Source organism: Ammospiza caudacuta, chromosome 5 (genome assembly GCF_027887145.1).
Source record: "Ammospiza caudacuta isolate bAmmCau1 chromosome 5, bAmmCau1.pri, whole genome shotgun sequence".
Taxonomy (NCBI): domain Eukaryota; kingdom Metazoa; phylum Chordata; class Aves; order Passeriformes; family Passerellidae; genus Ammospiza; species Ammospiza caudacuta.
In genome coordinates, this window is record NC_080597.1 from 14134738 (window position 1) to 14160878 (window position 26141).

A 26141-nucleotide genomic window follows, 5' to 3' on the forward strand; every position below is an offset into this window, starting at 1 on the left:
ATGGGGAAAGACAAGAAAGAAGAGGCCGTCTTCCTGAGGAAGAAGATCACTTTGCTGCGGGCGTTCTCACTGCTCATCGGCAGCATGGTTGGCAGTGGCATCTTCATCTCCCCCAAGGGAGTCCTGAAAAACTCTGGCAGTGTGGGCTTCTCCCTGCTTGTCTGGTTTTCCTGTGGGCTCCTCTCCATGTTTGGTGAGTGCTGAGCTTTGGAGCCCTTGCTGAAGCACCTGGGAGGTGAGGGGAGCCTGCACGTTTTTATGTTTAGAAAGTTGGGAGATGAATAAACCCAAAATTTCTAGTTCCTGCTGTAACAAAGATTTAGAAGTCAGGGGATGGTCACTAGGAGTTTTTAGTTCAAATTATTTCCCTGGGGTAATGGACAAAGTCCTAGCACTTATGGTCTGTAATATCAATTCATGTACAAGTCCAGGGCAGGGGAAGAACAGTGACTGTGAGTGGAGACTGCATGGTCTGTGCCAGGAAAGCTGGGAGAGAATGAGGGGACTCCTTCTGTAAGGCAGAAAGGAGATGGAGGAACCTGAAAGGGAACCTGAGGGCTGTGCTGTGCTTTTCACTGTGAAGAGAGGAGGAAGGGAGAGTCCCAATGTGCCCCATAGGGGGACCCCTTTCTGTCAGGGAGAATGGCTGGAGCAGAGTGCCTGGGGAGCTGCAGGGATGCACCAGCCCAGGGGGGGTGCTGGGTGTCTGTAAGACATGGTGTGGAGATATCTGATGCTGCCCCACTTTCTGTGTGTTACTATTGGCTTCATTTCTGTCATTTACTACCAGTCTTTTCTCATAGAGGTGGTCTTTTTGATGACAACTTCATTCTGGTTCTTTTGAAATAATGTTGCTCTTCTAAGTTACAGTGGATAAAACATGTGGCTTTTAGTTTCTTTCATTAACTGTAAAAATCACCATCTCAGAAACTCTCTAAAGGTGCTATTAGGACAACTGCAAGTTCTCCCAGCCCAGGAGAGAAATCTAATGCTTATTATAGTGGGGGACTTTAACATTCTTCTTCTGATGTAATTTGTAAAAAAAAAAAAAATCCACCAGAAGAAAAAAATAAGAAAGGAGATATATTTCATGTGGAAAAAAATAAAAAGCAAAGTGAGTGTCACTCACTTTGACACTGGCATGTACATGCAAGTTTAGAAATTGAGACATTCAATTGTTAATAGGGCAACAAGTTGTTCTTGCTCTTAGCATATGTGTACCAATATTTCACATTGCAACTGTGAGTGGCTGTTTGGTGAATTATACACTTCTGCTTAAAGAAAAGCTGACATGTGGGCATGGTGTTTCTTTTAACCAAGGAGAGCAGTAAATGAGAATGTGTGTGTAATGTATGTGTAATGTATGTGTAATGTATGTGTAATCACATAGCCAAGCTCTGCACTTGTAAAGGTTTTTCTCTGTACAGCATCCTTTGATAGATTCTCCTGGAAGGGCCTTGGGAGCCTCTTTACCAAGTGATTGCGTTTTGTAGCTGGATTTGTCAGTTTGTTCTTCTCTTTTATCAGCTTGATGACCTCCCCTGATCATTTCTCTGACACTTTTTTGCAGTATATTTAAAAGATCTGCTTTCTTTTGTGCTTTTTTTTTTCCTTTCAAGTGGGGTATATATAAAGTCCCATCCCATGAGTTCAGCAACATACTTATATGCATGAATACTTGAATGCTTAAATGCTTGTGGCATTTAAAGGGATCCACTGGAATAAACCAGATGAGCTCTCTGCCTATATTTGATGCTTTGAGCAGGAGTTCTGCACAAATTTTCCAACAGGGAGGCAGGAAACATTGAGCTTGTCACCATCCTGCATGACCTGAATATGGCATGATTGCCATGGGACTTGGAGGCATGGCCATGTCACCACTGGCTTCAAAGGAGGGAAGGGATTTATGTGGAGATGCAAGATAAGGACACAAGAATGTGGCCTGGGATCAAAAACAGGCTGGAAATGACAGTTCAGCCATGGCTTGTGGCTGAGCTGCTGTAGCTGCTTTGTGAGCACCATTTCATCAGTCTAACAGTGAGGAGAAGTGAGAATCCAGGGTACCTTTCAAAGGAAACCTCTTGTAGCTCTGTGCAGCATTTCTATCACACACCTTTCTTCAGAGCTTCCATGGAAATGTTGTAGCATTAACCACAAAATAGAGAATTTCTTTCCACCTGACAGGTAAGCCAATAACTTCAGAACTTACTTCAAACCACAGTAGTGCACAAAAATAGAGAAAAGTGGTTCTGTTAAACCTATTTTTCTTCCTCTCATTCACTACTTATTTAAAATTATTTGTTCAATCCCTGAAAAATCACACAGAAAGGGAAAAAAATCCCTGGGATTATTTACTTGGTACATTTCTACCTGAACTTTTCCAGGTGCCTTGTGTTATGCCGAGCTTGGAACAAGAATCACCAAGTCTGGAGGACATTATATCTACATTTTGGAGACACTAGGGCCTCTGCCAAGCTTCTTATTCCTGTGGGCAGAGTTTTTTGCTATCAGGTAAGAGATTTGATTTGCTTGCCTCTTCCTGGATGCAGTGATAATTTAAAATACCAAAAGTTATGGCACCAGGTAACAGTCCAGACAGTTTGTAAAGGAAAGAGTTGAATGATTTTTCAAGATTTTTCAGTGATAAAAGGAAGATGACACAATGTGGAAATAGTTACAAATGTTGAATGTGTTCTGTTCTTGAAGAATATTTCTCTTCTGCCCTGGCAATTCCTATCCCCCAAGAGCTGAGGTATATTTCAGAGACTGGCAATAAATGCCAGATTTATTTCAGATCTTATGTTTTCAGTGTGAAACTTTTTTGGTTTCTTCAGATTCAGAAAGTGGAGACAACTTCCTGGCTTAGCCCCAAGTTAAATAATTTATAACATTGTGAACTACTTCCTTTTTTAACATTAAAAAGCAAGTCCTCACCTCTCAATAACCTGTATCCTTCATGTAAGCTTAGATGAGGCAGAACATATGAACTACACTTGCATTGCTCAGTATGATTAATCTCAACTTTTGCTTTCAAATTGGAAATTAATAATTTTGCAGCATGTGGTTTTTAACCCATTTACTGAGAAAAACCCATGAGAAAAACTCGATGGGGATTCACCATCTGCATGGGTGATAGGATTAAGCCAGATGGGGAAACTTGCTCCCCTTCCCAAGTTTTGTGCAGTTTTACCTCCTGCCATTTTTCAGCCATGCTCAGAGCAGTTTGTGCTTGGTTCCCCCCACACTCCCCACTCCAGGCCTGCCAACAGTGCTGTGGTTTCCCTGGCATTTGGGCGCTACATGCTGGAGCCGTTCTTCGCCCCCTGTGCTGCCCCTGTCCCTGCAGTGAAGCTCGTGTCTCTCCTAGGCTACTGTAAGTACCAACATTTATGGGATTGTCCATCCTGGCCTCCCTGCCCTAGACTAGGAGCACTTGGGGTGTTATTTCCTGGATAGCTGTGGGATAAGACAGCTGTATTATCACCTCAGCTAACTAAAATGTTCCAATTCAAGGTGATGGTGTTGGGCCACTATATTCTCTAGGAAGTGGAATGGGCCTCCCTGTTGACCAGCTGGAGCCCTAGGTAGGGGGATTTTGCCAGGTGTGGGAGAAGAAACTCTCCATGTGTAATTGTGCAAAAGCCACATGAGCTGTGGGTGTAAGGCTAGAGGTTTTGGACTCCTCTCCTGGTGCATCCAGCCTGTGAAGCTGTTCTGCCTGCTCCAGACTGGTGTGGACTGGCACAGGGAATGCTGTGAAGTGGGCTGCTGAGATGTCCCACACCTTTCCCCCAGGCAGGTGTGGATCACCCAGCAGGAACCAGGTTCCTGCTGCCTTTTAGGAGCGTAAGTCAGCTCCCTCTTTAAACACTGTATACTGGACCAATGTTTCCTGGCATCTCTCATCCCAGGCATCCTCTCTAAGGCATAAAGATGCAGCCTTCCCCCAGCATCCCCAGGACAGGGAGAGCTGCTGTATTTTCTCCTGTGTGTGTTGAGCCCAGGCTGCAGCTGTAGCAGTGTTGTTTCCTCTCCAGACACGGTCCTGACCCTCAATTCCTGGAGCGTCACCTGGAGCGCGCGGCTGCAGATGGCTCTCTCCGTCGTCAAACTCCTGGCCCTTGCGCTCATCATCGTGCCAGGGATGATGCTGCTGGCCCAGGGTAGGTGTTGCTGCTCCTGTGGCTGAGGAGGGTGCTCCATGTGACCCCTGTCATGGCTTTTATCAGTGACAAGTGACAAGTGTGGTGCTCACTCAGCTGGCAGGAGCTCCCTCTGTCCGTGTGCCAGATATGAATTAGCTGGGAGCTGAGACCGGCACAGCTGGCACAAGCTGCATCATTGCACTGGGCTGGTGCACCTGGCTGCGGGGTGCTTTCTCCAAAATTTAGTGGGTCTTAGTGCCAGAGGATGTGTGAACCCCTACCCAGGTCACCCTAACCTTCCTCTGGAGTCAGACTTGCCTATTTCCAGTGTAGCTCAAAATCTTTCCAAAGCAGCACATATTCGATGGACATTTAGGATATGTGACAGCATCCCCTGTGCCAATCACAGCTGTGTAATGAGTTACAGCCCTCAGCTGAGCCCTGGTAATGGCATCTCTAACCCTTCTGTGGCACAAGCTAATGTTTTTTACCTCCAGATTGAGATGGGTGGTAATTCAGTGAATTTACAATGAACTTGGTACAGGATTTCATGCCCGTATGCAGAGTGGGGGAGATAAACCCTACCAGTAGGATCTTCTGTGAACCATACAAGAGTACTGGCTTTAATCCAAGCCTCAGTTTATAGAAAAGCCCAAGGCATTCCCACTCAAGGGATGAAGCCTGCTCCCTCTTCATGCTGTTACCTTCTTCTGCAGAGAAAACACCATAGGCAATGGGCTCCGTGTTCATGTTTCTTTCTGATGTCTGGAGCTGGCTCCTTTGAACATGCAGAGCTCCCCTTGGGCTGGCTTCTGAACTAAAGGACTGCCCTGCAGCTAGGAATCCCCAGCCATTATTGTTAGGAATGCCTTCAAATGACAATCTGGAGCCCTGGCACCCGTCCTCTGGTGGGGAGGATAAATGCAGGTGACATCTGGAGGGAGAATTCACCAAGAGACTCCAGTATGACAGGTTGTATTTAATGTGACTCACGGGGGACTGTAAATTGCTCATTAATGCATTGCAGGCAATAAATCCTTTTCATGCACTATCACTTACCAGTCATCATTTTGGAACATAAAAAAGTACCCCAATAGACCCACTCCTATATTTTGGGTTAGTTTTCTTCAAACCTATTTTCAAATTGACTTCATTTTTTCTTTTTTTTTGCTGCTTAAAAATCAGTTTTGTGCTTTTACAAAATTTTGCCTGATTGCTTTGCCTTGTGCTACTTTGTTTAGATTGCACTTCTGTCCTTTCCTTTGCCATTACCTGCTCTTTGGCTCAGGCTTATATTAGAGATTTGCTGGGCCGGCATTTCAAGCTCATGTGCCCAAATCTTGTCACTGCACTTCTTGCAGAAGCACCTCCACAGAAGTGGCCTGACTTTCTCCACATGCTCCATGCCATGTCACACCTTGCCTGGTAAATCCCAGCTAGGAAAGCTTCTCATCTCTTGAAGAGAGTTTATTATGGAAAATTGAACATAGATGTGGCACCAAACCTTGGGCTACCTGGATTTGAAAATATTGGGAATGCAATTCTTTCTGACTGCGTTTGAATGAGAGGCCAATTCAGAACTGCTCTCTTCCCTAAATCCTTTTGTTTTGATTTAGAGAAAATCCTGACTTTGAATTTTTTTTTTTTTTTTGTTAAGTTTTGTTTTGTTGTTTCAAGCAGAGAACTTGAAGGAAAATTAGGGGTAATATTGGTAAATATCTCTACTTTGAGACACCTCTACTTTGGACATGTTATTTGCTTTGCACTCTGCCCTTTCCTGTGGGTGAGTGGTGGTGGGTCAGGCTGGCAGGTGTTGCTCCCACCCCCTCCTGCAGCTGGTTCCCATGCTCTGGCCAGCACAGGGCTGGGGTCAGTGCTCCAGCAGCAGGAACAGGAGGGAGCACAGTGAGAGCTGAGTTAGCTGCCTCGCTGGCTGCACCACATCAAAGGGGACTGTGTCTCCAGCTGCTGAGGGGGCTGGGGACTGAACATGGGGGTCAATCCAACAACTTAATTTTGGGCCTGAAGGAGGGAGAGGACAACATGGATGTGCTCCTCTCCATGATCTCCTGTTCTCACATCAGGGTCTGTTGGAAACAACTAGCTATTGTTGTTGCCCTTCCTGAAATGCCTACCCTAGCTGGACAAGGGATAGAATTTTTTTGTTTTTTAATGTCACTGTAGGAAAGTAAACATATCAGCAGCAACACTGAAGTTAAAGCAATGAAATGAATTTGAATACCCTTGTCCAGGAAATCACAGACACTTCCCAGGCCTGGGCAAGAGGTACAAGGGATGTTATTCTACATGGAAGGAAGCCTGTCTCTGATGTTCTTCTGCTCTGTCTCCGTTGTTTATCTCCTCTGCAGGCCACACGGAGAACTTCCAGCATGCTTTTGACAGGCAGTCGCTGGTTCTGGATAAGCTCCCCCTGGCTTTCTATGCAGGCATGTTCGCATACTCCGGCTGGTAGGTGCGGTGGGAGGGCCCTTCCCGGGCGGCACACGGGTGCCCTCAGCATGACTGACTCTCACCCCGTCTCTTCCCATCGTGCAGGTTTCAGACCGGCTTTGTGCGTGAAGAGTTGGTCAAACCTGAACGGTAAGGCTGGCAGGAAGCTGCCCTGGGTTACCGGCCTCGGGGCTCCCACACCTTTCCCAAGTGCAGTGCAGGATGAATAACTTTGTGGGTTCACCTGACTGCAATCAGTATCACTGCCAGATAAAATCTGCAGTAATGCCGTGCATAACAAGGGATAGCAGCTTGTTCTTTGTGTGTGTGTGTGTTCCCCTTCCTTGCAGAAATATCCCCCTGGCTGTCATCGTGTCTGTGATCACAGTAATTGTGGGATACATGCTCACCAACGTCTCTTATTACACAGTCCTGGGAACAGAAGATGTTCTGGCTTCTCCTGCTGTGGCTGTGGTGAGTTGTCATTGCTATTGTTATATCTGCAGTGTGGCCAGCTTGTGCTGTGGTCATGGCAAGTCTTTCAGAGATGGTTTTCCTATAAAATGCTTTATTGCTTTGTAATTTCTCTGGAATACTGGGCAACAGTAAATTCTTCTTGTTGTGGTGCCTAAAAGATAATGAAAAGTAACCTGGAGATGACAGTAGAAAAGGTGAGATTTATGACTTCTATACTCCTTCAATGGAAGAAGTTTTCTTTTTTGCCCCTGATGTCACCTAGAGATCACCACATGTTCCCTAAAGTCATGTTTGGTCTTCCTCCAGAGCTTTGTGCAGCGAGCCTTCAAAAGCCTGATCTCCGTGGTCCCTGTCCTTGTCGCACTGTCCTGCTTTGGAACCATGAATGGAGGGATCTTCACCTTTTCAAGGTCACATCCCTAAGGGTCTATTATGATTTTGGCTCATTGAATCAGAGGGAAGCATGACCAACCTGTGCAACTACCCATCCACACAGTGGCATTTTAGCCACTCTTGTGGGAAAAATAAGGCTTTTGACTCCCAGGCTGTCAGCTACAGGATGGTCCCTTTTGGCTAGGAGTCTACTTTTTCTATTTCTGACCAGATCCAGACTTTGGTACCCAGGACTGGTCACAAACAAAGATTTTTATCTTCTCCCCTACCCTTTAGTTTAAATCTCCAGTTTAAAGTGAAATTTCAGTGTTTCTGGTGAACTAAAGGCTCTGTTGATGTTGGCAGCTGCTCAGTGAGACTGAGTCTTCTTCCACTGGGTTCACCCAGCTGTGCTGCTGGAGGGCATGGCGTCCCTCTGTTGGGAGGCTCTCTAGGCAAACTCTCCCTTGAGAACTTTGCTTTGAAGTCAGTGAAATGTCATTGGGATGGGCTATTCCTAAAGCAATAGTCAAGGTTCAAGAAGTCTTGTTATAGCAATAAGAAAAGCTTTGTCCTATGGAAAAATAAACTTGCCAGCTTCACCGTCTGCCACACTGTGTCCTTATGGGAGCCTTGAAATTGGAGAGGAGGGCAGGCCTTATGGACAAGATACTTATGTTGTGCTGGTCCTGTGGAGCTGAGCAAACTCTCTGCAGTGGGTTTTGCTTCACAGCTTTGATTGCAAAGGGAAAAATGAGTTGATCTGAAAGGAATGTCTCATAGCCTGAAAGCTAATGAATTATCTGATCCACTACTCTGAAGTCCTGTATTAAATACAGGTGTGGATGATCATTCCCATTAGCTGCTCCAGATAATTGTTTTCTTTGAGGATGAGAAGTCTCTGGGCAGCACAGAGGTTCTCAGTGTCCCCCACTGACCTTCTCTCCCCCATCCTGGCATCATTAACATAATCACTGCAGAAAGCCCATATAAACACTGATGGGGCCTCCCTGGCTGCCTGCCAGCCACACCCCTGCAAAGCCACAGAGACAGCAATAAAACCAGTTGTACACTTGTGCCCCAGCTGCTTGGGGCCCTGCTTCAGCCCAGCTGATGCTCTGGCATGGTTTGTTTGAGGATATTAAATTTCTAAAATTGGATGTGATTGTCTTCTCCCTAATTGCTCTCTCACGAGTCAAAGGAGGGATGCAAGCAAGGAACTCTCTGCTCTCATTTTGTAGCTGTTCTTATGTGTAGCTGGTCTCTTGGCAGTATGACAAACTGTATTTTCCAACAGCTGACCAGAGGATTGGAAATCATCTGTCATTTGAGGAGATTGCACTTTATTTTTTCTTTATATATACATGTAAGAATATAGGCTTCAAAGCTGACAATGCCCTTTCATAAACTCACCAGTTTCTCTTATAAAAAATTGAAGTTTGTGACCTCTCCACTTCCTTTTCACTGGAAAAATTAATTCCTTTTTTGATGGCAAGAGACTTTCTTACTCCTGTTTCCAGTCTGAGTTCATTCATGGCCACTTTGGACTTGCCCAGAGGTCTCTGCAGATGAGGCACCCAAGGAGACCCTGCCAGTGGCTCTGATGGTGGGCTCTGAACTGCCCTGAACTGGTCTTGGCAGAGCTGTGGGAACTCAGCCTTGGTTTTCTTCCAAATGCTCCACAAAGTGGAGCTCTGAGCAACTTGGTCTAGTGGAAGCTGTCCCTGTCCATGGCGGGAGGGTGGGTTCCAACCCAACCCAAACTTTCTATGAAAGTGCAGCTAAAGGCAAAACTGTGGCCTCGAATAGCAGCAGACGTGCTGGGGAAGGGAGCGGGTGCCTTGATGCCTCAGGTCAGTCCAGTGACTCATCTCATTTCTAATGTGGCTGTAGAATGTTGATGTACATGAAGTCCTGTCTTTTCCTAGGACTCTGTTTGTGGCTTCCAGGGAAGGGCAGTGGCCTCCTCTCTTCTCCATGATCCACATTCGAAGGCATACCCCCCTTCCTGCTGTCATGTTGATGGTAAGGAGATCTGGCTCTGTGTGACACGCCCTGTTCTTTTGCTGTCCTGGCTTTCTTGCAAGGACTGGATAAACTGAGGAGTTTTAGAGGGTGTTGGGACATTAAATTTCTCCCAGAAAAAAAAAGAAGGCAGGATACAGGAAATGGCTGCAAAGTATTAAATCCCCTTGAGCCAGCAGTGGTATCCAAATGTACAACCTTGAAGTCCCTGCCTTATAACATTACACACCTTTTTTAAAAGTACAGTCCCTACAATCTGCCACAGGTGCTGCTTGATATTGCCCTATGAAAATAGCTCTGCCAGGCTTTGGCTATCTGGAAATTTAAAATTCCCAGGTGTGGTGAAAATGCAGGGAATGAGCATTTGTAGAGATGGTCTGGTCTCGTGTTTTGGTTTGTTCAGGGTTTTTTTGTGGCAATGGTCCAGCTCCATCCCAACTGTGGTGCAGTGTCTGTTGTAGCTTCGCTGAGCTTGTAAAACCTTAGCAGATGTCATTGTAGATAGCCTGTGTACCAGCAGGGCAGGCTTTTGGATCATGCATGTTTTAATTGCCCTGGCTTGGACATGAAGCATCAAAGATGCTGCTGATCTTGGAATGATCACTCTTTTCTGTAGCACTACAGATCAATGCCTTTAATCTTTTGCCTTCAGTCTGTGACACTGTTTTGTGAAACTCTCTGACCTCCAAAATGCTGGGGCTGTGAAGTAGTTGCAGGGGGCTTGGAGGAGGTGATCCGTGGCTGTAATGACTGTATTTCATGTTCAAAACGCTCAGTTCCCTTTGGTCACTGCCATGGTGTGCATTGGAGACATCTACCACCTACTGAACTTCTTCAGCTTTTCCCGATGGCTCTTCATAGGACTGGCCACCCTGGGGCTCATCGTCCATCGCTGCCGTCACCCGGAGCTGCACAGCCCCTTCCAGGTAATGCACAGCACGGACCTGGCAGCCAGGAACCTGCAGCCCTGCCATCCCTCTCCTTGATTTGCTCATAATTACAGCATCACATGGCCCTGGCTGCCTTTAGGCTCTAAGGGGTTTCAGTCTCTGATGCTTGGTAATGTCTGTGAGGAGCTCCTGACCAGCACTGGTTGGTGTGCCCAAACAGCCAGATGTGATAAATCCTATAAAGCCAGTTCTACATGGGCTCACCAGATGCACCTGTTAGAATACTGCTTGGTACAAGGAACAAAGTTTCAGGCTTGGGACTGGGAGATGTACGGACAGAAGTTCTCTGGCTCATCTCCTGTGGCCTACAAGAAGGATGTTATTTGCCTGGATGTTATTTCAGTGGCAGCTAAGTCTCAGCTCTGGCTGAGAAGCAGGAAGGTGTCAGGCTTGGGGGAAAAGGAGCATGGGTGGAGGGGTCCTGGGAGCAAAGCTGACTTGGGAGGAATCATCTGCTTGTATAGAAATATTGTCTCATGTAAAGCAGTGGGCCCCTCTTGTGGCCTTTCTCACTGCTCTGGGTGCTGGGATCCCCCCTCATGTCAGCAGGGGATGCTGGAGCAGCTTTCCTGTGCTTGGGCACCTTTCCCACTGCCGGATAATGTGCAGGAGGCATTAATTAGGTTGGGGCGGTGCTTGAGGCGGGTGCAGTTTGCTCCTGACTCTGGTCGCCCCTGCGTGGTGTCCCCTGGCAGCAGCTCCCGGGAACAGAGAGGACCTCCGGGGCTGTGGGCACTGGGCAGTGAGGAGCTCAGGGGACAGAAATGCTTCCTGCAGCTCCCAGGGGTCCTCTCTGAGCTGGGTGCATCCTCCTGCAAAGTTTGGGGTCATTTTTCTTCTCGGTCTCCGCATTTAGCAGAGACCTTGAGGCTTCTCAGTTTGTTGGTTGGCTGCACTCGCATACTCCCCCAGAACCAAACTGAATAAGTTTAGTTTAGTTTTTCTTTCAAACCAATCTTCTCAGGGGAGATTTATTAGTGGCTGGCACTGCAGATGGTTTCAGATGCTGAGATTTTGCCCTGGTTCTAGCGGCTCGTAAATGCTGATTAAACGAGGGAAGGAAACACTGGCCCTTTGGTCAGTTCGGCTCGTTTCCCCTCGCCTTTCCTCTGGTTTTTGTCAGCTCTGTGCAAGGGCTGCGCGCAGGTGGCGCGGGCCCGTGCTGCGCTCTAGTGGCCGCCCGCGGCTGTCGCCTGCCGTGCCCGGGGACAGCAAAGCGTGGCACAGCGTTGGCACTTGCTCTCTCTGTAGCATTCTGAGTTAAAAACGGTGAGAAAACCCGGGAAAGAGGAGGGAGCAGTCCGCTCGCACACCTCTCAAGCAGATGTGTGCAGCGTGAGCGTGTGCATGGAGGAGCGGCTGGCAGAGGATGCTCTGGCTGGAAAGACAAGAGTACCTAAGTTTGATGGCTGGATGGCTGCCATACCTAGAGCAACAGAACTCTTCCAACTTGGCATGTTGAGTATCTAAAATACAATCATTATTACTGGTAAAGATTTTCACCTTATATGAGAGCAGCTCCTTCATTCCATCAGCCGTGGCAAGGAGTTGCTTGGCAGAGTTTGCATCCAGAGACAGAGGGAGTGTTTCACAGTTTTATTATTTATTGCAGTCTTCCTATTTGCTCTCCAAATAACCCAGATGAATTGGCTCATCCAATAGGGTATGGCTGAAGAGCTGAGTGCTGCTTTGATTTTCACCATGGTGTCACTGAAGCTGAAATTCTTGCTGCAGGTACTACAGAGATAGGGAGTCTGGTTTGTCTTGGTTTAGTCACTATAAGTCCCAGGCAAACTGAAGGCAGGTCAACACTAGTCATGGATTTATAAGCAATGAACAGTTTGATTCAAAGTGTCTCTTCTTTCTTGGTTTCAGATATTCCCTCAGTGGCTGCCTTAGGGGGCACATAGGTATGTGTGTGCCTGTGCATGCACAGGTGCAGGACATTCACAGAGCCGTGGGCTGTAGGTGGCTTCTCCCCCTGCTTGGCTTCCAGTTGCAAGTGAGGTTTAGATTTTGGTGCAGATGAATATAGGAGGCATGCACCTCACAGGGCACACTGGGCTCTGAAGCTGATGCAGTTGTTTGCAGTCTGATAGTACAGAAGCATTCTGCAGGACAGGTTATGATTATTCTCCTTTTCTTTAGGCAGAGAAATGGATACAGCGTGTGCTGGCACATACAGAGGCTGATCGGCTACAGCCACCAGTTTTCCCTGATAGTCTCCTGTGCTCTTTTCCTCAGGTTCCCCTGTTTGTTCCTGTCTCTTTTACCATCATCTGCCTCTTCACAGTGGCAATGTCTTTCTACTCAGACCCTGTGAACATCAGCATTGGATGCACCATAGTTTTGAGTGGTTTTCCAGTCTACTACCTCATCATTCACAGGCAGATGTCAGACCGCTGCCGCAACCTGTTTTGTAAGTATGCATTTCACTTTCAGTATTGTGGACCTAAACATGCCCAAGGGTCTGGGGGCTGGTTTGTTGCCAGGGCTCACCTCTGATGCAAATTGCTCCTTGACCAACAGACCTCATGAAACCTAAATCATGACTGCTGGCATCACTCTGGTGTCTTTCCCAAGGCACAGCCTCCACAGCCAAATTTGTTTTAATAAAGACAAGGCTGAGGTCTACCAACAGGGGGGAACAGAGAGGGTCTATTTCCCACCCCAGCCCTAGTACCTACTAAATTTTATCACATCTTTGGGATCCCAGCTCTGGGTGAAATTTGTCTGACATGGAGCAGAAAGATGACAAGTTAGGATGGAGGGGCTACAGGCAAATGCTGTAAGCCCATGCACAAACTTGCTTGCTGAAAGGCAGGGGAGAGGACTGCTAGGAGAAGAGTACTGCCAGAGGTCTGTGTGCTTGGTGAAGAGGCCAGGATGGTTTGGGTACAAGTGTAGCTGTGGAAATGAAGTACATCTCCACTCCAGGCAGTGTAGTACAGACTTCCTTTGGATGTAGGCATGGCGGCACAAGGGGTTTTTCAGAAATGAGAGCCTGGGTTTGAGTTTAAATTGTTGTTTCTGTTCCAAGTCTTGTTTTCTTTTGATTTGATGTTGGATGGAGGTGCATCACTAACCACTCAATAGAAGACAACACATAGCAAGAAAGGAAACAGATACAGTGATCTGCCAACATTAAGTGCTCCAGCCATCAGTGCTGATGCTCTTGATTTTCATTCATGTCTCAGGATTGCCTCTGGACTAAACTTCCTTTTTTTTCCACCCTTTCAGATTATCTTACACACAAACTACAGTTACTGCTGGAAGTTGTCCAACAAGAAATCAAGACTTACTGAGAAAACCATCAAAACTCAGAGAAGACAATAAAAATCTGCTCACACCATTTTTGACACCTTTGATCCTACCAAAAGCAGTCCATGCTTTTATTCTTTTTAGTCAGGGCAACTGAGGATGACTGAGCCAAAACCTTGCTGCAAGTGTTCCTAAGCTTGCCAACTGGGATCTGTTCCTGCCCTTTTATTTTTTTTCAGGAAAGCAAACTAGTTCTCTGAAATGAGCTTGCTTTGCCTGCGGAGTGTCTTTGAAACCAAGATCCTAATTTTGCAGCCTGGCCCAGTCCTGAGAAAAATTGTGTGTGTGTGTGTGAGTACAGAGACAGTATTTTGTTTTCCTGGCTTGGCAAATAGAGGAAGTGGGCATGTTGCAAAACTTAGAATCCAATACATAGAGGCCAAATGCAAGTTTCAAACAGAACCACTACAGCAGTCTTGTTGGCAGAGCTAATTAGAGATAAGGCAGATGAATTGGAAAGGGGAATACAGGGGGATAAAATTTTATCCACCAGAAACTGCAGACTGAGATACTGAGAAGATACTTGAAATTCAAGTATTAACAAACTAAAGTCAGAATATTTTGCTTTGATTTTTGTATAAGCAGAATGAGTTTTTTAGCCTTGAAATGATCTTTCAACTTTGAAGCTTACTTTTCTGAAATTGCATTTTTAAATGTACAAGTGCATTTTTAAAACAATAAGTTAAATATCATCTAGAATATGACAGGAGACATCCTGGTCCCTCCCCCAGCTTCCCAGACTCACTCCTTACCCGTGGTGTTGAAAATTCAGAATTTGGCCTAGCTCCAGTGAAATACAATTCCTCCTTTAATTAGACAGGACCACTGATGAGACTTGGGCAGATTCCTGAATAAATGCATCTTCTGGTGCTGTAAAAAGCCATGAGTGACTTCACATCCAAGCTTTAACTTGCCAATTGCGCACGACTTGCTGATTTAATCCATAAATGCTCATTTGAACTAATGGCATAAGAAAGGTTTCCATTATTGGATTACTTTGGTTTACATTATTACATTATTAATGTGGTGATGTTATGTCCAGATAATACAGCAATTACCTATTTACAATCATGTAATTGTTAATTGGTTCCTAAAAGATGGGAAGTAGCATGCTGAGGCACCTCTAATGACTGCTGGAAAGAGGAACAGCAGAATGTGGAGCATTTTTAAATCTGTTGTATCAAACATTTATGTACTTAAAATAAAAACAAAGTACCATTTACAAATCCAATGTAATCTACTGAAACATGTAAAATTTTGGAACGCAACTTTAGGGTTATTTTCAAAGCAATTGAGAATTATTATTCTTGTAGTGATTGCTTCCTGTTCCTGTGCTGAATTAAGCTGGGACAGCAGCAGTGTGGTTGCAGGGCTTGTTTCCCCACTACCCTCCAAGAATTTAATTTACAAACCACTGGACGTTGTCCAACAGGAAACACAGTCTCACTGGGAAAATCCTCACAGCAGAAACCATCACACCCTACAGGAGAAGTTACTGGCTTTAAACGATAGAATGGATTCAAGTGAGATCTGGAAATGCTTCCAGGATCCCAGACAAGAGCCAATCCCTCCTCGTGCCAGGCTTTCCTGAAGCTGAACTGCCTGGCACACCTTCCCACAGCACCCAGTGGTGGACCAGCACCCAGTATGGGTGGCTGGGGGACCAACCTGCAGAAGACCTTGCAGAACCAGGTGAGCTCAATCACCCCAACATTTCCTGGGTCCACCCACTTTGGTTTAGGGGATTTTACACATCTTAAGGTAAAAGCATGAGGTACTGCCAGCCTGGCTGCAATACCCATGTGAGCACAGTGTGCACGTGTTGTAGGACCAGGACTCCCACACCAAACCTTGGAGCAGTCTGAAATTGCAAAGGAGATGCTGTGTGTCACAGAGGCACACACAAAGGGTGAAAAGTCCCTTCTTTGTCCATTTCCTCTGAAGAGAAAAAGTGAACAAGAATTGAAATTCCTGGGAGGAACTAAGTAATGCTACCTGCTGGACCATGGCTTCTTTGTAAATGATAAGTCATTTGACATATGCTGGGAAACCACACTTGGGTGCCTCCGCTGACTGTGCAGGAATATGATCTTGCAGGGCTATACATAGGAAGACTGCTCTGAGACCTGTTCCATTCCCAGATACTGAAAATGCAGACAGATATAGTACCATGACTGAGAAATCAGAGGTTCAACAGCTCCACAGATGACATTGGAATTGAAAGGGATAAAAATAAAAAATACGGTGTTCAGAAGATATCAGTTTACAGTGAGCTCAAGTTTCCAGCTTGCAGAGAGGTGTTTGTTTTTTAGAGAGGATGGTGTGCTGCTCCCAGCAAAGATATGTAAACATTTTCTACCAAGCCAGAATGCTCTTCCTAAAGCTCCTGTCTCATGTCTACTGAAGCATTTAGGCCTCAGCGGGTCTAAGAGCTTCAAGAATGGCCAGAAGCAAAAGAAAGTGAGTTCATAATCACATTTGTGGTGTTGTTTTTTTTGTTTTGTTTTGGTTTTTGTCTGTGTGTGCTAGGGGTTTTGTTGTTGTTGAGTTGATTTGTTAGTTTTAATGCTATGACTATAGAATGCACTCAGAGTGTACACTTTCTGGAAACTCAGAGATTTATGTGTTTCAGCCACTACTGATCTGGTATAACTGGAATGCCAGGAAAGAAAAATGTTCTGGGCAGTTCAACTGAACACAATCTGAGATGAAAAAAAAGTCAAAGAAATGCTTTTGGCTTAACAAGTTTGCATCTTAAGACTACTTGACATGCTGTTAAGCTTTATGCCTCAGAGCTCTGCTGGGAAATGTTGTCAGCTTCTGAAAGGCTGGAGGTCAGAGTGGAAAGCTCCTAAGCCTTGTCTGATTAGTGTGGGGAGGAGCAGAGAGGAGGTTCAGACTTCAAGGTGCAGGAACACAAACACCTGGGACCATGCAGAGCTTTGAGGGCTGAGCAAGCCTGTCTTGCAGAGCTCTGTGCTCAGCACACACAGGTTTGGGAGGCTCAGTGTGGCTCTGCTTGCTGCAAACCCCCCAGCAGTGCCCACACAGCCCTGGAGAGAGGGGGATGGACAACACCCACTTCCTGCACTGAGATTTGGGGGGGCACTTTGCAAGGCAATGCCAGCTGTTGGCTTTCCAAGAATGATGTTAAACAGAAGCTGCATGTTATAGAGAGGAGCAAGTCCTGAATATCCCCAGCCACTGGAAGGCTGAGAGGAATTGGCTCTAGGTAAGTGCAATGACAGGAACCCAGAAGCAGGGATAAACTCTGCTGGTTTGCAGTGACACTGATTTTGCAGCTGTATCTGCCGAAGCCCTGGGCCGTGCTTGGCAGAAGCGCATGCGTCTGTCGCAACCAGCAGAAGGAAATGTTACTCAGCCCCACTTCCTTAAGGGTCTGTGGCAGAGAAGCACCGTGCTCCACGGAGAGGCTGCGAGTGACACAGTGAGGTACAGATGTGCTGTGGGCAGTCCACAGGGAGTTCTCACAGTTCTGCTCACCCTCACAGCCAGCTCTGGCTCACTTCGCTGCACCCGGGCCACCTTTGCCATGCAGAGCAAGGGTTAAGTAGGCTCATCCAGCCTGGCAAGCACAAGGCTGATGCCCTCAGCTCCTGAGGGTGGTGACCGGGCAGCCCAAGGACAGAACTGTGCCAGGGAAGTGGCACATGCTGGGCTCTGACAGCTTCCCAGGATGCAGCTGAGAGGGGAGGATTGGACACACAGGAAGTTCAGGTTTCATAGCTTGTGGGCTTGGCTTTCGGGTCTGCTGGAGGGTTACCTGCTTGCACTTTGTCATGCTGTAAGTTGTGTTTGTATCTTCATTCATTCATCTTTTTTCTTGTGTAAGGGAAAAGGTGGCATGAGGCTGCTTTTTAAGTATAACTTTTTCTCTGTATAAAGTTATTCCTGTTAAGATATAAAAAGCAAATGCAGAGTTGCACAAGACCATGTAGCGAAATCTTCAGCAAAATGTGAAAGACGCTACCTCTCTTGCTGGCAAAACATTTCTGTCTGCTTTTGAAGTGTTTCACCTCTGTTTATTTCTAGTTGGGCTTAGTTGATTAGTGGAGAATCCCAGCATGGAGCAGAAATGCTGGAAAGTGAAAAGGAAAGAATGTCACAAAGGGACAGATTTGCAAGCTCATGTGATTAGGGCAGACTGGGAGCCCCAAGTCTCGGCAGGGGAGCTGGCAGGGGTTAGCAGCGGTTATCTGGAGTGGGGATAGAGGGAAGAGAGAGTTGGGCAGCAGTGGAAACAAGCTGCCTGGAAACATCATCCCACCCCACTTCCCTGCTTTCCTTTCCATTTCCCCGCTCCCCACCTCCCTCCTCAAATTCCACCCTTCAAATCTGCCAACTTCAAATTCTTCAGCCGTGCCAATAGCAGCAGCATCATCGTGCTGTGCAGAGGGGAAAAAAAGGGACAGCCATGTCCAAAACATCTCCTGGTAGTGCTGGATCTCTTGAATGCCCTGCAATGGGAGACAAGAATAGTTTGGAGCATTTTTCTAGGATCGGGCCTGGCCGGTGTTGCTGTGTACACAGGCAGTGCTGGAACGAGCTCTGTCTGCGAAGGAGACCCGGGTTCTTCCTCACTCTTTGCTCTGGCAGTGCGGGGCTGCCACGCCTTTCTTTTGGGGACCTTTGCACTGTAAACAGCTCTGTGAGGGAGCTGCTCCTGTAATGATTTCCCCTCATTGGCCTGCTCTGAATACCCTTGATCCCTGCCAAAGTACAAAGGGCGTCAGAGCTGGATACATGATCGTTTCCAGTTTCTGTTTCGATATCGTGTTCAGATTCTTCAGGCAGCTCAGAGCAGCTCTGTCACAGACCCTTGGAAGCTCAATAGCTGGCAGCTTTTGGCTATGGATATGTGATCCATGATAGGCAATGTTGTAGAGGCAGTATATTGGTGAGATACATTTAAAAAGGTGTTCTCTGGGTCCAGTACGGAGAGATTAAATGAAGGGTGAAGCACAGCAGGAAGAAAAGTAAAATCCCATGGGTTGGAATTATTGGTGGCTATCTGTTTCATTTTCTTCTCTTTGTAGGTGCTGTGTCTAGGATAGAGTGCAGAGCAGAGACTTTGCTGGTAAGTAATGATATCCCTCCTGCAAGTGAGAGCTGCTTTCTCACTCCTGTCCTCAACAGGACAGCAGGGAGAAAATAAGATTCATGAGCTGAGATAAAGCCAAGGTGAACATTGGGCAAGACAGACTTCACTTGGGGGAAGTTAATTTATTGCCAATTAAAATAGATTTAAATTGTGAGAAAAGAAAATTAGATCACTTATTCCCCCCTGCATGGATTCCCAGGTTCAACTTCACTCCTTCATTCCTGAATTTTCTACCCCCTCCTACCAAAGCAATGCAGAAGGGAAGGGAAATGGATGTTGTCCTCAGTGTGTAAGACTTGCCATCTACTCCTCCATCATTCTCAAAAATTTCCTGTGCTGCAGCAGGGTTCATTTCCCATGGGCTGCAGTCCTTCAGGATAAACGTGCTCTAGCATGGGTTTTTCTCCATGGACTGCAGCTTCCCTGTCCACATGCTGCAGCATGGACTTCCCCATGGGCTGCTGTGTGGATCTCTGCTCCATGGACCTCCACATGCTGCAGGGGCACAGCTGTCTCACCATGGCCTTCTCTATGGGCTGCAGGGGAATCTTGGTGTCAAGTGTATTTTCTTAAAATGTGTTTTTAGGAAGATACATTTTGGAGAAAATCAGTGGCACAGGTCCAAGCCACAGAGGTCAGGGTCATTGTAAGGTACTAACTATGCCCCATAAGCATCCAAACACAAATTCTTCAGTTCTGCATTTTCCAATTGGAGGGAGGGGTCTCCTTTTTTAAGAAGTGAAGAGATTTCTGATCAGACCAGGGATACTGCACAATTTAACAGTTTTGGAAAAGACCCCTACTTTGATCTGGATTTCTTTTCCAATGCAGAGCAGAGCAAGCAGCCAGGTGCCCATCAGCTCTTCTGCACTTGTGTTGTCTCCTGACTCATCTGCCTGCTCCTGAAAATGGAGTATGTCTGGTATTGGCTCGATGATTCCAACCAGTGGATTGAGTATGGGAAAGAGGTGAAATTCATCTGCTGTTCATGCCAAAAGCTTTTGTTAAGCCATCTTTGGAGAGTCCTTTAGAGTGTGTTGTTCTGCAGCTGGTGAGCTCTACACGCACCGCTGGGTGCCCCTGCAGTGCTGCTCCAGTGCCTGCATGGAATTGTCTTCTTAATTGTCCCTCAAAGCAGGACTGGAACTCTCTGAAAGCTTTCAAAGGACTGGCCTGGGAAGCGGGTGCATTTTCCAGAGCTGACAAACATCATTTGGCTGGAGCTGACCACACAGGCTGTGGGGTTCTTTGTTGCTGCTGTCAGAAGCAGCTGTGCTCGGTGGGGAACCCTTCCATCTCTGTAGAACAAAATGCTTGAAGCCACAGAGACTTCAAAACATTCTCCTGCCATAGGGGCTGGGGAAACATTGATATTTCCCCACAGTAGCACCCAAACCAAAGGGTGGTTTCTAACACCTGTAATTTCGTTGTTCTTTCTGCAGCACCCAGGTCATGCCACTGCCACTGTAACATCTGCATTTCTGGAGAATGAATATCAAACTGACAAGAATGGTGTTATTTTCTTCAGGGCTGGTTCTCAGCAGTATCAGTTAGACTTTGCAGGTGAAGTATCTCCTTGTTTTAATTTCATTTCATAGTGCAGCTGGCTTGAAGGTTTTCACATTATGTCTGCATCTCTTTGAACAGCTCTTCTTCCTCCTGCAAATTTTCTCCAAGCAGAAATTGAGTAGTAGGTAAATTTCTCTAAACTTTTGACATGCCCCACTTGAGCTTCTACACTTGGGGCATCTGTAGTCAAAAAAACATACCTGACAATATTGTACATTCAGAAGAAGAATTGAGAGTAAATGGCACCTTGGCTTATATATTTGTGTTTATACACCTGAAAAAGAAGAATGAGAAATCGGGAGGGGGGAAAGGCACTGAAAAGTCAAAAGGTGAAGAAGTGAGCCTATACTGAACATCTTGGAAGCTTCTTACAGGGAGAGAAAGCACAGTGCAGCAAACAAAAATTTAGGGCTGGTTGCATAGAGAGAGAAATGGGAAAATGAAAAATGCTTTTCTGTTTCTAATTTATTTACTCATCTTAAAACTCCTGTTAGCTTTCCAAACTTTAAATGTTTCCTGGCATGAGTAAAGAGTGGTGTTTAAAGGAGGAAACAATGGATAATTAGCCATGTCACACAGCATGTGCTCTGTGATATTGTTACAGGACTGAGAAGGGAGGGCAGGCTTTGCTTTTAGCACCATGGAGCAGCCCTGTGCTGCCAGGAAAGCCAGGTTTGTGGCCCCCATTGCACTGAAAACTCTTTCCTGCTGCAGGCCTGCCATCAGATGTGGTTTTCTCTGGCCAGCAGCCTGGATGTGAATACCAGTGCAGGTGCAGTTGGTGCTTGGTCGCCTCCAAGTTTCACAGCCTGTGCTAGCAGGTGGCTGACCTTGCTGATCTCCAAGTAGGAGCAGTGCAAGTGGGAATGAAGTTTGCACTGGGGTGGGTGGGATAGAGAGGGCACCAAATGCAATATTCAGGGCTACCTCCTCTTTTATTTTTACTTAACATGGAAGAGCTTGTCCCTAGACAATGAATTATCTCATTATTGAGTTAGTGTGTTTTTCTTTCAAGACATGGTCCAAACAAATGTGCTCTTTAAGACTCAAAGAAGTGTTATTCGACTGCCTAAAGAGTCTGAAGATGGACAAGATGGAAGGTAATACACATTGTTTAACAGTGTCTCTAGAGGACAGCACCTTTCTGCTAAGAAGTTCCTCCTACCTGCCTAGAATGCAATGTTATATTTCTTAAATTAATTTTTAGATACCTTTTTGTGACTGGTTTAACAGTACATTTTGCAGTGACAGTATTTGTAAATTATGCAACGCTTCTGTAAAACTCTCTGGAGGGATGTTCGCTGGCAGTCTCTGGCAGCTGTGACAGACCACTAGAGCAGATCTGCTCTCTCTGTGAGAGGCAAGGCCACATAGGGCTGACACAACTGTGCCAGGAATTTTTATTCCTTGATTTATGCCCCAACACTAATAAATAAACTGTGCAGCAATTAGGAGCGAGGGACTGCTAGTCCCAAGAGCTGTGGTGCATGTGGATGTCATCTCTGGGAAAGCTGAGGATAAACTAAAACTCAGAACAGGCAAATCCACTGAAATAAAGTGAATTAGAGACACTTACTTGAGATACCCTATCTTATGGCTTTTTCTAAAATAAGTTCAGCTTAATTTAAACATATCTGCTTATAAATGTTATTTGTGCTACTGATTTCTTTTAGTAAAAGCTGTCTCTGCTTTAGCAACTCACCAGCAGAGAGTGCATGCGAAGCTGAGGGTTCAATTAAAATGTTGGTTCAACCTAAGGTGTGTTCATTCAAAAAGAAAACAAACTATAGCTTGTGAATGGATGCCTGAAGGCTGCTTTAGAGCCCATGGTTAGATTCACCAGAAGGGGGATTTGGTTAGGAGTATCACCAGCTGACTGGCTCCTTTTTCTATTCTGTAGCCAAAACATGACTCTATCACATCCTGCCTATCCTCCACAGTGGGACCAAACTGCACTGCCTGATATTGGGTACAAGGTAGGACTTTACAGCTCTCCAGTGGGTGGGGAGGACTCTCTCCTGTACTGATTTTTTTTCCAAGACCATAATTCAAGCCAATTGAGATGTTACCAGCTTTTAAATGTGTCTTGTAAAATAAGCAGCTATGGTGTGAAACAAGACTGGCAGTTTCATATTCAGAACAGACGTGCATTTCCTGGGAGGCTCTCTGAGAATGATCTGGTATCATCTCCCCTATAATACCACACAGGGTAAGAAAGGCCATTGCTGCTCATACCTATCCTTTACACTCTCCCAAGGCACTTCATCCCCTGAGAAACCAGATTAAATGTATCTTAAAGTGGTATTTCCTCTGTCAGTTTGGGGCAGGATGTTATTTGCTGTGGTAAACTGCAGCTGAGCCCTGTAGGGCAGAGTAGACTAGTGTGTCAGATAAAGGGGAAACTTTCACTCTGCTTCAGCCTGAATGCTGCTGTGCATTTCAACTTTAGGTTACTCTGAGCTACAAATAGTCCTGATATGAAGGTGCACCCTCAAAAGGAAGCTTATGTGGGGGTGCACTGGTTTCCCTCAGTTGGTGCCTGTGCTTCCACATGGAGATGGATGGTAAAGGAGGGTTGATAGGAAAAGCAGAAGCAGTTTGTGATTTTTGTGGAAGGACTTTTCAGCAGATGTGAGAAGGCTGAGGAGTCCTTTGAAAGGACTGGGTGTTGTTACTCCCAGTAATACCTTATTTTTAGTGCTTAAAAAATTTTCAGTTAATACAGCTCAGCACTGATTCCCAAGAATATATAAAAATCAAGAGGCTGTTTGAGAAGACAATGAAAGGTTACTGCATCAACCAGCTGCAGAGGATTCAGAACCCAACACTTTGGGACATCTTTCAGTGGTTTGTATCTATTTTATTTCGTTATCTTTACTGTATGAGAAGACTGGTATTTCCTGATCTCTTCTCCTCCATAGTCTACATTTGGAGCTGCCAAATTCAGCAGTCCAGCAGAGGTGAGGCTGACACATATCTCTCTGCCCAGGTCTGGCTGGTGGCCCAGACTTATGACTGTCCCAAAACCTGGCTCCCTGAGGCTGAGGCTTCCCTGGGGCAGTCATGGAAGGGGACTGGGGCTCCTCTCTCTGTGACTGAGTTGTTAGCATTGTATCTGTATTCTTTTGTGTGTGCAGAAATGAACCTTTCATCCCTAGCAAGATATGTGTGTGATTCTTGATAGTGTTATTCAAAAAGTAAATTCTTTTCCTTCATCATAACTGAGCTTTGGTGTTTCAGGTTTATTCTTTTGGTTTTAGCCTCTTCCACATAGGAGTTAGGAAAAAAAAAAAGGAGGAGAGTTTTTTTGCTGATAAGGGCAGAGATTATACAATTCTCACTGTAGTTTCACACAGCTCTGTTTTATAATCATATTTATGTATTCAGGATTTATATAACGTGGGAACTGACCAATTCCTAGTTAGAGATGTTTGTCTCTTTACTCTCTCATGTGGTATGAAGTTGTGGGAGACACAGTCCATAGTGCTGCAGAGAACTTTTTGTTTTGCTGGCAGGAGCCAGCTCTGTGGCAGAGTACCAGAAGAAGTGCAAAGCAGGCAGTAACCCCACCGAGAGTGGTTTGTGTCACTGTTCCTCCATGACCCAGAAGTAGGAGGAGTTGAGTTGGGAAATTTTCCTTGTTTGAACCAGGAAAACAAGTAGGGGTTTGTTTTTTGGTTGTTGTTTTTTTTTTTTTTTTTTTTTTTTTTTTTTGTTATGTTGTGTTTTTGTTTGTTTTTGGTGAGTTTTTTTTAATTTTGTTTTGGGGTTTTTCTGGTTTTTTTGCTTGGTTGGTTGGTTTTGTTTTTTTTTTTTTTGTTTTCTCTAGGCAAAAAGAAAAGATGAAGAAGCTTCATAAATCGAAAGGGGTGAACGAGAGGCTCCTGTTCCATGGCACAAGTTCATCCCATGTGTCTGCCATCTGTGAGCAGAACTTTGACTGGAGACTCTGTGGGACTCATGGAACAATGTATGGAAAAGGTACAAGTGCAGAAGTGTGTAGGGGCTGTAGCAGCAGGGACTGCAGACCCCAGCCAGGCTTGGGGATGTGGGTGCAAAGTGACTGATGGTTCCTGACCCAGGTACTCCTGCCTTTAGGGCACGGTCACCTGTGCACATCTGCATTGCTTTAGGTAGCACCCACAGCAGTAATCCCATTCCAGGAAGGACTAAAATCACCTCTCTTTGCCTCAGGTGCCTGCTCTTGGACAGGTGAGATTGCGAGGTGATGGTGAAATGTGGACTGGAGTTGGTCGGTACTTTACAATAAGCCAGTGTGGCAACACCTGGCAAGAATGTTCCCACACTGGGCTTGTTGGATTGCTGGCTGCCGAGGTGGTGGTAGCAGGTGCTTGTCCCTTGGCTGGTGTGCTGTCTGACCTGTGGCCTTTTCTGCTCCCTAGGAAGCTACTTTGCCAGAGATGCCAGCTATTCCCACGAGTACTGCTCCTCTCTCGGCGGGCGCTACCGCATGTTTGTAGCTCAGGTTCTCGCTGGAGACTTTGTGCGGGGCAGCCCTGAGTACTGCCGCCCTCCGCCCAGAGACAAAAACTCAAACAGACTTTATGACAGCTGCGTGGACGACCCCACAGACCCTTCCATCTTTGTCATCTTTGAGAAGCAACAAGTTTACCCTGCCTATATCTTGGAATACAGCCTTGAGACCAGCTGTGTGGTCCTGTAGTGAATGGTGGAATGTCTTTTGAATTCACACTGAATAAATTACTCTTCAGTACATTTTTTTAAAGTGTTTGTTCAATTTTAGTTGTAGCTTTAGAGCATTTTGTAGTGCAGTGAGCCATCAATCCCCTGATTGTTTGGGGGGCATAGTTTTTTGTTAGGGGCTATTCTTTCCCCAGAAGCAGTGCCAAGCTTTAGCATTCAGCATATCTCTAGCCTGGAATGGGGACATACCTGCCTTGCATACCGTGATGCAGTGACACCTGCTGAGTTGAAATGACCTTGATCCACTGATATGCTCACCTTGGTTTGATTCTTGCCTGTGATGGTGCTGATATGCCAAAGGGAGGCTGGGCAGGGAATGTGGAAGAAGGAAAAGTGAAAGTACCTACTTCATGGTGCTCAAGAGAGGAACCATGGCCTGTCTTTGAAGTAAATGGCAGGAAGCTCCTGCACCCTGAAGGCTTTGTAATTAATGCTGGCAAAGAACTTTGCTTTGTTTCCTGGTCACATTGCTGACATTTCTTCTTATCTTGTTCTGCTGTGTCAAGTCTGCATGTCTCTGTGACACCCTGTCCTTCCTCTATTCCCACTGGATTCAGGTCAAGAAAAGCAAGGATATGTCAGCTGCTGAAGTCAGATCCCCACCATACCATGACAGCAGCAGTGAGAAGTCCATGGTGAGCTGAATAATGGCCCACAGCAGTGTCCCACCAGGGCTGCAGAGCCAGCTCCTGCAGCAGTGAGCAGTGAGACACAGGGGCTTTGTGAGGGCATGGCCACCTCCTTGCCACCCTGCAGGCTGGCACTGGTGGTGGCTGTTCTGGATTACCCTGCTGCTGCCTGAAACTTCTGATGATGGAGAAGTGTCCCAATGGTGTGTGCTCCAGCTAGGATGGATGGTGGAGAAAGCTTGAATTGTGGTCACAGTACTTGAAACTTGGTGGATAATGGGATAACATTTGGGATGAGTGACAGCATGGAAACAAAAACGAATGTCTTATTTTAAAACAGTCATGAGGTGTCAGT

General features: G+C 46.0%; 2 protein-coding genes across 2 annotated transcripts; both read left to right on the forward strand.

Annotated features, from left to right (window-relative positions):
• LOC131557685 (cystine/glutamate transporter-like) lies at positions 1–23280 on the forward strand. Its single transcript, XM_058805087.1, has 17 exons — positions 1–193; positions 2385–2511; positions 3258–3373; positions 4038–4163; positions 6515–6614; positions 6702–6746; positions 6947–7070; positions 7380–7483; positions 9374–9470; positions 10247–10396; positions 12665–12839; positions 18799–18839; positions 19695–19831; positions 20306–20426; positions 21448–21532; positions 22333–22408; positions 23149–23280. The coding sequence occupies exons 1-13, from the start codon at positions 1–3 to the stop codon at positions 19767–19769; spliced, it is 1473 nt and encodes a 490-aa protein (XP_058661070.1). The 3' UTR covers positions 19770–19831; positions 20306–20426; positions 21448–21532; positions 22333–22408; positions 23149–23280.
• Positions 22675–25138, forward strand: LOC131557686 (protein mono-ADP-ribosyltransferase PARP12-like). Its single transcript, XM_058805088.1, has 4 exons — positions 22675–23279; positions 24262–24413; positions 24627–24644; positions 24836–25138. The coding sequence occupies exons 1-4, from the start codon at positions 23212–23214 to the stop codon at positions 25114–25116; spliced, it is 519 nt and encodes a 172-aa protein (XP_058661071.1). The 5' UTR covers positions 22675–23211; the 3' UTR covers positions 25117–25138.
• Positions 25139–26141: the final 1003 nt, after the last annotated feature.